The sequence below is a fragment of the Pleurodeles waltl genome, chromosome 3_1 (genome assembly GCF_031143425.1).
Source record: "Pleurodeles waltl isolate 20211129_DDA chromosome 3_1, aPleWal1.hap1.20221129, whole genome shotgun sequence".
In the NCBI taxonomy this organism is placed as follows: Eukaryota; Metazoa; Chordata; class Amphibia; order Caudata; family Salamandridae; genus Pleurodeles; species Pleurodeles waltl.
In genome coordinates this window covers 460491411-460506082 of record NC_090440.1, presented here as the reverse complement: position 1 = coordinate 460506082, position 14672 = coordinate 460491411, and the positions used below count along the sequence as shown (strand labels likewise).

The following is a 14672-nucleotide window of genomic DNA, read 5'->3' as shown; positions in this document are numbered from 1 at the left end:
GTGCGGCGAAATCCCCATAATGAAGTCAGCGCGCGATCGCGCGCTGACGTCATTATGGGGGGGTGGGGGGGTCGGGGGTGGAAGGGGAAGGGGGTGGAAGGGGAAGGGCTTCCCCTTCCATCCCTGACTTTGGGGGGGTGGGGGGAAGCACACAGAGGGAGCGAGAGCGCTCCCTCTGGGCTGTGTGCCGAGGACGTAGTGGTTACGTCCTCGGCACAGCAGCACTGTGCCGCAGGACGTAACCACTACGTCTGTGGCACAGAAGGGGTTAAGGAAATGTCAGTTTATTTGGTAGCAATAATATCATGTATGTGGGGTATCTAGTAAATTATGTGTAGAATATATCATCTTGTGCATCCAACACTCTCAGTAATTGGAGACTAAGGGGGTTATTCTAACTTTGGAGGAGGTGTTAATCCGTCCCAAAAGTGACGGAAAAGTGACGGATTTACCACCAGCCGTATTACGAGTCCATTATATCCTATGGAACTCGTAATACGGCTGGTGGTATATCCGTCACTTTACCGTCACTTTTGGGACGGATTAACACTCCCCCAAAGTTAGAATAACCCCCTAAGTAATGCCATGAAAAGTGAGTCAAAGTTCCATTGCTACTGCATTCTTTCCAGCATTTATTTGTGCCCCACTCACTCAATTTGACCGGTGTGTGGTACAATAGCTGATAATCTTAACTGGTGTTTCTTTTAATGGTGTGGCCTGGGATCTGTTATGTGCTCTAATTTGAATTTGCATCCATTCGTCATCTGTGGGCTTGAGGCCTATGCCTTTTTTCTCAACTTACTTGCCCTGGAGTCTGCTAATTTCTTGCACTATGCTGGTATTTTAGATATCTATAGATACATCATACAATGTCTGATTTGCCAATAGTGAAAGGACTTCCTCTCTAGGATCCTGAATCCATTTTCATTTTCTCAAAATCTTCAATGCCTGTTCCCCCTATTCCAGGGCATCTCTATGCCAGCCAAGCTTGTAACACCAGTGGGAGAACTGAGCACTGTGAACAGCAGTTTGTTGAGGATCATTGGAAAGTGTGAGGGAAAGATTGGTAAGCCTTTCCTATTGTTCTTCATCCCACACTGCCAGTGTGTATCTGGTGACTGGGGATGAGTACAGTCCCAAAACCCTTTATTAACTCTCCAGCCACGGTACCTTACATATATGTGTTCCCAACTTTAACTGAGCCAAAAAATGCAATTGTCTGTCAGCAGAAAATGCCACTATCTGTCAGTTTCACTGCACCATACTCTTTCATAAACCGTAACTATGATACGTGGTCATATTTTGTAAATGATCAGAATACCCAGTCACCCCCCCCCCCACATTGGTCTGTACATTCTGCGTCAGGCTACTCTGGATTCAAGCTAGCCTGGCTGATGAGGGGTGAAACCCCGAAACCGGTCCTAGGATGCTTGTTTCTGGTCCAGGGAGAACCTGGCCTGGCAGTTCTGGCTGGACTGTTCCCATGAGGAACAGGGTCAAGACTGATTTGCATATGGCTGGGTTCAAATTGGGGTGGCATGGTGAGCAAAATAATGGATGGATTAAACCCAGATCTGTGACTGGGGGTGAATGTTTGATTGGTTCCGCATTCCATCCATCCAGTTACGCTATCCCACAGCGTTTGTGTTTTGCTTTGCTTTTGCCGCCCTAAGTGCACCGGGTATGCCCAGACGTGGGTCCCGGGCTCACTGTGCCACTGGATTCAAGCTAGCCTGGCTGATGAGGGGTGAAACCCCGAAACCGGTCCTAGGATGCTTGTTTCCGGTCCAGGGAGAACCTCGCCTGGCAGTTCGGGCTGGACTGTTCCCATGAGGAACAGTGTCAAGACTGATTTACATATGGCTGGGTTCAAACTGGGGTGGCATGGTGAGCAAAATAATGGATGGATTAAACCCAGATCTGTGACTGGGGGTGAATGTTTGATTGGTTCCGCATTACATCCATCCAGTTACGCTATCCCACAGCGTTTGTGTTTTGCTTTACTCTAGGAAATTTACCTGCCAAATGAAATCACAAATGGCCCTTTGCAGTTTCAAAAGAATGATTGTTGGCACAAACTGTAACATGGTGTGAATGAGCTCGAGAATTTACAGAAAAAGTTGATTTTACTTTTTTGCCATTTTTTATGAGAACCGACCACTCTGGCCCCTGGTGTGCCATGTCTGGAGGTCCCCCCAGAAGCATTACAATAGTGGAGTGTACTTAGCCTCAATGCAATTGTGCAAAAAGTGACTCACCTTGCTACCCTGATATTCTAGATTATGTTTAGCCTATTTAATAGTGAACTAGGATACCAATACGTCTATTTATAACTGGAAGATTGACCAGTTCAGTGCTTGATATTTTGATATGCTTACTTTAAAGCCAGGAGCCTGTCTGTAGGCATCCAGTATCTGCTCAAAGGCAGGGCTCAAATTTGTAGGTCTGTCAAGACCCTGAAAAGGCCATCTGCATAAACTGGAAGTTTGTATGTCACTCATACTATGCCCACCGCCTGCTGCATCTGAATCTGTCTGCTATCAATTCTGTTTTGAGAGTGAAGAGGAGGAAAGACAGTGGACAGCTCTGTGTCTGATCTTGAATGCTTTTGAGGCAATATCATTTTTTCCACTCATGAATTCTGTGCCTTGTATCTTATCAATATCCAGACCTTGCATGTAGATCCCAGCCTGAGCTTGTCTAATGTGCAATCTAAATATTTCTAATTGATATTGTCAAACACCTTCACCTCATTGAGGGGGAGAAAGAAGGCATCCATCTGTGTTCTGAGGATGATATTAATGATGTGGATGCCTCAGTTCTGATCCAGATAAACTCCATATCGGTCCAGATCTATCTGACTTGGCAAAAGAGGGCCTGGTCTAGCTGCCAATTCCCTTGTGAAGAACTTAGTATGGCTGTTTAGCAGACAAAATGGGATATGAGCTGCATAGGATGGGATCCCTATCTGTTTTTTTTATCCCTGTCACTTGTTTCTAATATAGTGTAGTTGCCAAGGTCCCTCTCACCAGTAGAGGTGAATAACCTTGTCATGAGTTGGACGAGTGCAGTAGGTGTTGAAATTTGGTGTGAAGGTATTAGGTCCTAGGGATTTCACTTTTTGTAACTTCAATATACATGCTATCATCTCTTCCTGTCTGATAGGCTGATCCAAAATCTGAGTGCTTCCCTATCATCCAGGTACTGCTCTGTTGCCTTGACTGGCAGACATTTTACTTTGTACAAGTTGCCATAGATTAGGCATCTGCCATGTCCTTATGTGAGTACTATGTCTCATCCGGATCTATCTTGATCTGACTTATAGTGTTTTGAGTGTTTCTCGGGAACAATTTACAGACTAGCAGGTTTATGCTCTTTTTCATCCACCGTAGAAGTTTTGTTTACTTGTTAGTAAAGCCTACACTTCCCTATCATTATCCAGCATGCTAACCTGTGCAGTAGACGTTTACACCTCCAATTCTGACAATTCGACTTGAGTTGCTCTATATTGGCCTTTCAGAATGTATTAAATACTGTCACTGTAGCAATTAGGTGTGCTTGCGAAACTCCCTTCAGCACATCTAATAATGTCTCTTTGTTTAACTTTCCATTTGCCAGCTTCAATAATGTGAAATTGCATTGTTTCAGTGAGGAAGATTCTGCGCTTTGGTTCATGTACCATATTGTGCCTAAGCGCCATTGCATATTTGTATCTTGCCCCCAAGATTTCGATCTCTGGTGATACTGATGCATAATCTGACATGGATAGGCATCTTTTTGCCATGTGATTAACCTAATGCTGGAGTTAGGGGGAGACCAAGAAAAGGTCCTGGGTTGTGTACGTGATATGTATGTGTGAGGGCATCATGTAAAGCTAATTGTTCTAGGATGTCAGTCTTGCCCCTTTGTGTTAGCCATTGGTGGGTCAGCTGTTATGGTTGCGGAACTACTGACCATAACAGAGACTTGCCCTGATTCCATTAATCATTGCATTTAGATTCTCTCTTATAATTCTCTTGGTTGTTCGTTCTTTGAGTGTTGTTGTGATTGCTTGCCTGAGAATGTTGTTTTGCCTATTCTTTGGGTCATAGAGATAAGCTAGATGCAGCAAGCGTGCTCCCTCTTTCTGTTCTAGCATCAGTCATCTTCCCTGCGAGTCAGGTACTACCTCGCTGTAGTTTAGAAATACAAGTGTGACCTTCCCTCCTTTCTTGCTGGTCTGCATGTGAAGAACAAGTAGGGGAACCTACCAGACCGCAGACCTGCTCCTCTGCTCCAGGTGCTGCAGCCCTTCCCCTCAATTAGTGTATCCATGACAAGCACACAAATATTCAAAGCAAAAAAGGGGACCATGCTCTTTGGGTTATTACAATGTTCCTGTACAAGGGCTTGGGCTATTACTAACTTCTGTTTCCTACCTGTTTTCACTTCCACACACTCCACATCCCTCTTTTGAATATTTTGGTGACAGCATGGCTGCTACCTATCTCGATTACTCCCCAGCCCCTTCCTTTGCTTGTGACATAGCTCTGCCACTCTACTGTATCATCTCCTGTTGGTTTTTGCTCTTTATGAATTTAGCAACAGGTTCCTTTTGTTTCCTAGCTGTGTGTTCTGACAATTGGTGAACTTCTTTAGCCAGTTTCATACTTTTTCTCCCCTGTTCTCTTTGTGATCTTGGTGGGTTTTCTTGAACTTTCTTTAGGTGTCTCGTTCATCTCTTCAGCAGTAAATTTGCAGAAGGTCCTTTGCTCTGAGAATGAGCACACCTGTCATGTTTTCCCCACTCACTTTATGAGCCTGAAAGGATGCCCCCAGTTGTATGGCATGTCTTTTCTCTCTGAAAGTCCTGTCTGAATGTTTCTCTTTCCTTTAGAATCACATCAAGAGATGATGGTGGATATGAACATTGATCCGTTCATATATAATGCTTCCCTTCTTCCTTGCTACTTCCATGAACCTTGTTTTTCTATTTGGAACTTGTTTACCCCCATGATGATGTCTCGTTCAGACTTGTTTGTATGCTGATGGCCTACGGTTCTCTGTTTCTTTATGCTAACAGCATACTTTTCCTTGGGTCCCAATAAGCTTCTCAACAGACTACAAATTTGTCCTTCAAGATCTTCCTCTCTTTGCAATGTGGCACCCCCTCCGCGCTAATGCTATTTCATCTTGAGCGATCGCTAAAGTCTTCCATTTTGTCTATTTGGCTATATTTTACACAGGTAGCAGCTCTTGCTTTATGAATTCTTGGTCTTTCTCTCTGTTTTCTCTGCTTTCCTCTAGTACAAATACTCTCACATGCATCATTAATGTCCATTTCATGTTGTAGACCTCCCACTCAAGGTCAGCTATAAGTCCTGCAATGGTTTCTTTGATGTATTTAAACAGGAATTCCTTATATTGGTGGGTGATGGGTGTATTGTTCAGCTTTGTGTTTCTTGTGGGTCCTCCCCATTTGCTTGTACGGAATTGATGATGATCTCCAGCAGTAGGCTTTGCCAACCGGTGCCTATTACTGTACTTTCTCTTCCTCCTTGAGTGTTCTTTCTGTAGTCTCTGTAGGGATTAAGATAACACAGGCCCTGAGATCAGACTGTGTTCTGTGTTGTGCCCAGTTGCTTAGCCATGTCTAAGTCACTGTGGTGACTGACATGTTTAAGAGCCTTCATGGAGCTTTCTTGTTATTGTGTCAGCTGTGGTTTAAGGTTTTCCCTGTTGGTTGCCTCGGGGTAAGTCCATTCAGTGCTGTGTTAATTCCACTTCTCCGCCTTTCAGGTTTGCTGTTCAGCTACCAACATGAGGGTCAGTTAGGACCATCCACGCTCCCACCTTGTTCCCAGACCAGACCTAGTCCTTTGTTATTACTGAAGGCAGTGTTGTCTATGCATTACACATGTTGCTATCCCATACTTGTAATACAAATCAGTCCCTTTACATGGCCCTCTTTCTCCAGTGGGAGTGTCAGGCTCAGACCGTGGCACATCCAGGCTGTGGCATAACCTTTCCTTCAAGGTTGCTAATCAGTAGTGGGGTAGTTAGTCAATAGTGCCACAGACCCTAATTCGTCTGCTGATCCTGCAGCCAGTCGTTCTAGTCCTCAGTCCTTCATTAGGGTCATCTACAGCACTTCACTGCCCAGTGCCCTTCTTCCAGCCTCTCGACCTGCACCACATTTTTTTAACACCAGGAGTCTAGCACTGCCCCTGCAGTCTGCCACAGGGTTGGTATTATACAGAGTAAAGTCTCCGTCGGGTGCTGCTTGCTCTGCCAACCAGGCCTCCACAGCAGTCTTCTTCTAGAGCTTATCTCTACCAGGCCCTAAGGCAAGTCAGTGGCAGCGGTATCTGGCATTTTACTTCCACTTGGGGTTCCTACAAGTTTTCAGCAGGGCTATAATGGCTTTTGGAGAATGACATTGTAGATAATTGAGAGTACGCATCCTATCATGTTATCATGTTATCATCTTGGCGCTGTTACCAGGTCTTTATTTAAAAGACAAATAGAGCTCAATTTGTGTACAGGAACAAAACATGGCAATGGCAAGGTTGTGGTTATAGAGGCGCAGTTGCTTGTGCAGGATGGTAGTAGAAAATAAATTATTTAAAATTAGCCCAAGTGCATTCAAAGAAGAATGTAGACGTTATACCCTTTTCAAATGCTTATAAGAAAATATCTGCTCCAAACAATAGCATCACAGCTTTCTTTTTTTTTCTCTTTGCTCCTGTTTCCGAAAGGGGTGCTGTATGTCACCTGCACATGTACATTAACCCCAATGGGAATATCCTGGAAAACAAGGCGTAATCAACAGAACTTATTCTCTGTTGTTTTTGTGCTTGATACACTGACCTTTGAGATATTATCTTCATCCTGGGTTGGCACGTACGCCTCACTGGGCTTACGGAGATGTGCAGGCAGGACCATGCTATTATTTCTCAGTCTAGGGACAGCTGCGGTCCCCATAGACAATGAGAATAATCAGCGTCAGAACAGAATTGGTTTGACGATTGTGCTCTAGAAGACAAAAGTATATAGTATGTTTTAAACTATTTTGCACAATTTCGAAATTACATCGTTCTTAAAGGCACAGCAGGTGTAAAAATTGATTAACTACATTTCCTTAATTTTTTAAATACTGAAAAATGCAAAATGTCTCAGAAGGACTGCCTTTCATGTTGAAGCAAGCCAGAAGAATTACTGCTGATCCCATTCTGGGCATTTGGGGCCATATTTTACTGTGTACAAGTGGAGCACAGCGAAGCCTCACACTTGCATGGCGTGCCTCTTCCCTCAGGAGGTCCTGGCACATGCGGACAGTGGAATAACAAGCATTTTCAATGCAGCGGGTCTCGCATTTGTTCGAGTTAGAGCTATAAGCGTTGTCAAGCAAAAAAAAACACAGCGCTATCGCGCTATGTAAAATGCAGCGCGATCGCGCTGCGTGGAAAATAAACAGATAAAGTAGTCTCTGGACTCCAGGCTGAAAACATCGAGCCTCGTATGTTCCGTTGCTGTGTAGGTGGGCTAAACACCGGAATAGGCGTGACCTATGCATGCCTTCACAAATGAAAGCAAGTAGATTTTAAAAGGCAAACCCACGAACCAATGTAAGTGACTGACGTGGCATGGGCGTGGTTTCAAGCCCAAAAACAGATTACAGAATGGATGGAGCACTTTGTGCTCGCCCATAAAAATCCACCCACCCACCCATTGCCCGCGTGGTTTTGAAGCACCCTCTCACCCCAGCTTGGCATTTGAAATTTACAGTACCAAGGAGCCCTGCCATGGGTAGGTGACATTCCTCAGTGCATAAACCCCAACTGTGCCCTCAAACCCACCCTATAAATGATAGGGTGGAGGTATGTGTCAATGCAAAAATAGAAAATGCAGCCGTGGTTGCTGCGGATCTTATGTGCCAATAGTTCTCACTGGCAATATTACCCCGAAAGTCCGGTCTCATCCATAAAAAAAGGACACTTTCTGTGCCAAATTCGAGTAATTTTCTGTAATAGCTAAAAAATGATTGGGAAAAATGTAAATCTGGCATTTAGCGCTGTATTTTGCAGGCGATGCATCACCCTACCGATTTTGGAGAAGATGACGCTTTTTACGAAAAAAAACTAAAAGAGCAAATAAGACAGTATTCACTCAGGTCCTTCCCGCAGCCTCAATAGGATTTTTTTCCGAAAGGACTTAAAATATTGTGGCGTAGGTTATGGGCATATTTTTGAAGTTTTGTATAGCAAGCATAACGCAAAATTCTAAAAATTCTAGAGATTACATAGCGTATAAACATTTTTGCCCAAGCCTAGTTTTTACTTGGAGCACAAAAATCAGGACGTGAAAGAATGTGGCATTCTATGTTTTGTAAGCACCCACTTATTAATACGGCCCTGAAATGTATTTTATAATATTTTACCCAGCAGTTTGTTCTTTCATCTTGCTGTATATTTTCATACTTATATTTGGCCTTTTTTTTAGAGAAATATTTAATATCCGGAAACATCACCTCATTTTCAATGCTAAATTAAACATTCAGCGAACATTGCTTTGTTTTTCTATGGATTTCTACAGAATTCTGCAAGGGTGCTGAATAATACGGAATTCAAACATTTTGTGTATAGTTTCTAGACATTCATGACACTTTGAATTGCGATTCCAAAAATGTTTGTAAACAGCTCTGTACTACATCGGTCATGTCATAAACTCTATGTAGCAAGAAAACATTGTCTTTTTCCAATATGCTTAGTTTATTTAACTCAGACATTTCCACTTTCTTTGTCAATTTCCTATTTCACAGTTCAGGGTATAACAAACCAGTAACATTTGGAGTGCAATACATTCTATGAGCCACTGCAGGTTCCACTAAGCAAATAGGAATTACTAGCTGGGCAGTATTTCTTCCTTCCTAGTGGTTGCTCTAAATGAAAATAATTACATAAAGGAATTACCCTGAGCTGAGGATGCTGGGAAATAGGTTGCTTGGCCTGGTTAATTCCCGCCTGAGTTCCTGATGGAAAAAGAGACAGCCCTGTAGAGCCATTTGATCCTTTGCGCTTGGGGCATCTGGAGAGCCTGCATTAGCTTATGTCTTCCTTGCCTAGATACAACTTCCACATTTAGACCAGCAAACAGTTAATTTGAATATGAGCTTCTTAACACCTGCATGTGCCATTAGGCCTCGTTACATTACAACAAATTCAGGGGGCAATCTGCATGTCATGGAGTATTTCCATGGTTCAGCCCAGAAAGGGTAGATCAGGGAAACCTATGAATGGAGCGCATTGCTCAGTTCCACTCACAAGTACGAAACAGAGAGTACCTCAACACACATTAAAACAAGTTCTGGCAAAACCAATAGGTATGACATTGTTAACCAGCCTTTTGGCAATTTTATTTTTGTTTTTTTCATGATTTTGCAAAACTTTATTGTTCGGGAAGGTACTGGATCCTAATCAAAACTAAAAAAAAAATAAACAAATTGGCTAAAAGCAAAAATGTTTTTTGGTCTCTAAAACGTACACATTACCATAGAACTCTCAGGCACTGAACAGAGCTACTTTGTGTGTGGATGTGCTCCTTGCGAAGGGCAACAAGTTGTACCTCAGAGTCAATGAAAAAAGTAAAGAAAATTATGAAAAAAGGAAAGAAAGAAGGAAAGAATGCTGGAAAGAAAAAGAAAAAAGAAAGAAGGCAAAAAGAAATAAGAAAAGAAACAATGCAAAACAGAAGGAAAGAAAAACGAATGAAGGCAAAATAAGAAAGGCCTAATGAAAGCAAACAAGAAAAGGAGGAAAGAAAAAATGAAAAGGCAAAAAAGATAGAAGAAATGAGTAAAGGCACAAGAACAAAGAAATAAATAAAGCAAGACTGCAAGAAAGAAGGAATTAAAGAAGGCAATAAAGAAGGAAGGAAATAAAGAAGGAAAGACAAAAAGGAACTATATAAAGGAAAAGGTAAGCAGGCAAAAATAAAGATGGAATGAAAGAAAGAAGGTAACAAGGAAAGAAGGAAGCAAAGTGGGAAGACAGAGAAATAAGGCAAAGAAGAAAGAAAAAATGAAGGATCAAAAGAAAGAAAAGAAATCAAGAAAGAAAGAAAAAGGCAACAAAGAAAGGAGGAAAGGAAGGCAAACAGGAAAGAAGGAAAGAAGAAAGAAAGCAAGCAACAAAAAAGAGGATGGAAAGAAAGAAGGGAAAGAAGTTCACATAATAAAATATTGGATACTAAAATCCAAATTACACCCCATCCATGTCTAAATAAAAGTATTACAAGTGTTCTGCAAATTAAACACAATACAGTTTGCTTTTCTTCCTGGGAACCATTTGTGAAACCGAGTCCAGGAACACAATCTGGTAGGCTGTGAAGTAGCAGCAGTCAGGTAAAGAAATGCTATTGCAGAATGAATTTACAACTGCACTGGCACCAACTGATAAAGCTGAAATGTGCCCTGTACTTACTTCAAAGATTTCCTGCTAGCACATTAGGCATTACTAAAGAAATGATAAAGTAAAAACAAAAACACTGGCACTGAGGAAACTACCTTGTGTGCAGATGTCTATCTTGTTAAAGAGCAAAATGCAGTCACTCAAAGCGAACTTAACTAGTGGCTAAACTAGGTTGCCCCATGCTGTATGCTACATGCTGTAGTGGGTGGAAGCAAAATGTGATTGACAACAACAGTCCAATGGATAAAGAGAGATGGCTGAAAACCCCTTTACCTAAGTACATTAAACATATTATTTTAGTAAAATCAAAAGTTCTTGGCTAAAGGCAAATCTAAATAGGGCCTTTATTTGCTCAGACATTCTACTGGAAAGCTCACTGCTATCTTGTATACATATATTTCTTGTATATTTTACCATCTCCTTTATTGCTTTGTTTCGGAGTCTAACTAGACATGATGCTGCAGAAAAAAGTTGTTTCCCATTGCCATTTTCAATAATGGACAAAGAAAAAATGTGTAGAAGTAATTTGTAACATGCTTCCAATTGCAGGGCTTGCAGATTGGCACCAAGGAACTCGAAGAAATGGGTGTAAAATTTTGTCAGGCCCTTCTTGTGCTGCATAAGTCCTTGAACTTCAACCCGAAATTTGCAGCACAGGTAGATGCTCTTTTGGATCTAGAGGAAGAAACAGCAGCCCTACGGTCAACCAGGTAAGTTCAATTTAATGCTAACTCAGCCCTTGGTCAATGGCAAATGTTTATTTTTATCTTGAAGTTTTCTTTTGCTTTAGAGTGCGTGTATTTATATATGCTTGTTCTCATTTGTTGTTCCCAATACCTTAACACACACAAATCAGAATGGCTTCTTTCTAGATCTGGCTATTCAAATCGTGGTGGGTAGGTGCCACTGACAATCTGCTCAGCAATTTGGAGAAAATAGATTTGGTGTCCTTATTGTATTGGCTTTCTTTGCTACCTTTGACATCATTGACCACACTCGAGTACCACCTACTTCACCCCCTACAATCCAAAATCATATTTCAGATCTTGGTTTAAGCTGAAGTCAGAATTTTTGGGCTTTGTACACACAGACTCTCATTATTGCGTCCTTGCTAATATGAACTAGGACTCTTCTACCGTGGCGTTCTCCTTGGATTAAATGTGTCACATCTCGTGTTTTAACAATGGCTGCCTTCCTTGGCAAAGGTCTCATTACAACAACACTGTGTACGTTATAAGTAGCTAGTAAGCTTCTGCTGCCTCTACAGCTGCCTCTAAGTAGCTCCATTTGTGCAGCACAGCCTACTAAATTAGAAGGGTTTGCAGGGCTTAATTAATATATGCATACCAAAATTGAAACGGGTGCATTTGGGAGACATATATGTGTTTTTTGAGAATTCATAGGCTGATGTGTGGAGACAAATGGTAAAAGTTTCGGAATATATTTAAAATTGATATTTTAGTGATAAATCATGTGTCATTGTGAAGACGTATTGCTTAAATGATTAATTTGGTGCCATTACATTGCAGCTAAGACCTTTATATGTTACCCATTTAGAGATGTTCCACATTGACAGAGCATTTTTTATAATTAATGCTGGCAAACATACCCGATGCAGTGAGGTGATCACTACTGGTATTCTTGTAAAAGACGTCCACTAATGTAATATTGTCTGATGTGGTCACTATTACAACACTAATAATATTAGCAGCTCAAGTCCCTTTTATTTGATCACAAGTGGCTATTAATACTGAAAAGTTTGGAAATCCCTTCTTTGCCATATTCTTAGGATGGGATCTGGGTTTGGCACCCATGATTCATTAGCTTTCTTATCTATAACGGTCTTTCTTGCCAGTAACAGTCCATTGGTTCTCATTGGATAGCATGCCTCCCTGTTCTTGAGTTTGTCTATTTCTGGTTTACCACGGTTTTTGAATGAATGAGTATTACATTCCCATTGCTGATGCCAGGGAACTGTTTATCCTTAATAGTACTTTTGTGGCATTTTACTGTTTATACTTTTGGGAGGAACAGGTCCCTTCTCTAGTACCTGTCACCTTCACGCTCACTGTGGCTTGCTTTATGCCCACATACTCTCTCCCATTTTTCACTCCCCTACTCCGTGCTCTCGTTTCTTTCCACTCCTTGCTGTATGTCCTCTCTATCACTTCACTCCTCCAGTTTTACCCTGTCTTAAGGTTCCTAGTTGAAACTTGAACACAACAAACATGGCCGTCTGCTGCCGCTACCCAATACTGTAGCCCTAGACAGGCTGCTTCTGCTATTGGCTTTGCTAAAGATTGTAAAATCTGCGGGATAAAAATTGGCAAATCTAATACAACCGAGAGGCCATCTTGGCATACTTTCTTTTTCATTTATTTATTATAGTTATCCCATTTGAAGGTGGATGCCACATTGTGCCTAAACACAGTGTGTGCCAACATGCCCATCAGTGCGGGACTCTCATATTTAATTATTTATTCTAATTCTAGTGCTCCAAGATAGCTGCCAAGTAGCATCAAAATGCAATATTCAATAACGTTTGGAACAGTATACATTAATAATAAACAATAGAAAGCTACAATTACACAACACTGTAAAGCAATATGTTTGTAGCACACAATACTGAAATGGTGCAAAAGTTAGGAAATAATTTGGAGTCCACTTTTAACAACATTGAAAACTACATTTTTGCTGCAGATGTGTGGATGTGCAGAACCGGCAAAAGTGTAATGGAACCAAGCAAGCCTGTATTGTTACTATAGTGAAATTCAGCCTCAGTGTGATCCTGCCAAACACTAACTTAGTGCCCTGGGTCCCAAACTGACTGGTTGATAAAGTGAAAAATCATGGAGTGAAGATTGTTTCCTCTTTGCCTTTGGTGTTCAAATTGGTTCTGATTCAAAACCATGGTGTATTACCTACATATTCGAAATCATGTTCTACACCTGTCTGCATTCTCCCCCATGTCACAATGGCCAATGCCTTCACCTCTCTACCTGTCTGCCTGAGACTGCTTACGTGTTGAAAATCCAGGCTGCAGCTGTTTTTGAAAGTGAAAGTTTCCAAATTGAAAAAATGCAGAGTGGATTGTCGATCTTTCTCACTCTCCATGGGCAGCAATGAAATTCCATTCCGTTCTCGTGGTCTGTGGAATTATTCTACTTAGGTTTAAAAAAAGCATTAAAGACCTATCTTTTCTACCAGTAGGGTGCATGCCACATACGTGTTCTATAGTATTCTCGCACCATGACAACGAAGGACAGATGCAGCACTTTACAAATCGTACCAAATACCGAGATTCTAAAAAAACCTCACTAATGCTACAACCAAATTCATTACCTATGAATGAACACATATAAAGGCCAAGTTCAACGTCATGTCTCATTGGTCTTTACACAGCTCGAGAAAATCCTTGCAAGCTGTCATCACTCACACTATAATTCTCAGGGCAGGCTTCTTAAGTGAAAAGTGTAGCAAAAAGAAATGTAACTTTTGAACTGAACGCTTTATTTTTGTAGTTACTATCTGAAATTGCGGAAAGCAAGGGAAAACTGGTATTCTATATACGGAGATTATTACTTGCAGTTCAATGAGGAGAGATGTTTTGTGCTGTATGGAAAGCACCCTACACACCTCTTCTACTCTTCATAGTGACACGACTGCAGCTTGGTCACTTCTGTCATGTAATGGATGTCTGCATGGCATGGCCAACTAAGCTCCACTGTCATAAGTGGCACTTAATCACTAACATTGTCATCAGCCAAAGTTCGTCTACAGGATACGGCCCTCTAGTCACATGTTCAGATTAGCAGCAATCCCAAGAAAAAAAAACCCATAAACGATAGAGATCTCGAATACTACTAGATTCATGAGACTAAGCTATGATGTTTTACACAGTTTGTTAGACAGCGGTGTAGATAGAGCTGAAGGTCGAAGTTGGAGACCCCCACTTTCACGAATCCATTAAATATTGCACCAACCCCTACGTACACAGTGTGAACCTTGATTTTCTTGACCTGTTACATTTTTTTTTTTTTAATGTGTTTTTATTATTTATTATCACACAACAAAGTTACTCAAATGAAAACTGTCAATGAGGATAACATTTGCAACAGGTGCGTTCATCACGTCGCCCAAGACGGCTATTGTACCGTGCCTGAGCTAAGCTGCACTCCGCCCGCTCCCGCGCCACTGCCAGGGGGTCCGTGTTACCACGAGCCG

The 14672-nt window shown here is 41.7% G+C and overlaps 1 protein-coding gene across 1 annotated transcript in view; it reads left to right on the top strand.

Moving 5' to 3' along the window:
• The window catches only part of AGBL1 (AGBL carboxypeptidase 1), a 2739156-nt gene extending 2725054 nt beyond the window's left edge, over positions 1-14102 (top strand). Inside the window, exons 22-23 of the mRNA XM_069221447.1 lie at positions 10998-11158; positions 13970-14102. Of these exons, the coding sequence (XP_069077548.1) occupies positions 10998-11158; positions 13970-14102 (294 nt within the window). The remainder of the gene's footprint in view (positions 1-10997; positions 11159-13969) is intronic.
• Positions 14103-14672: the final 570 nt, after the last annotated feature.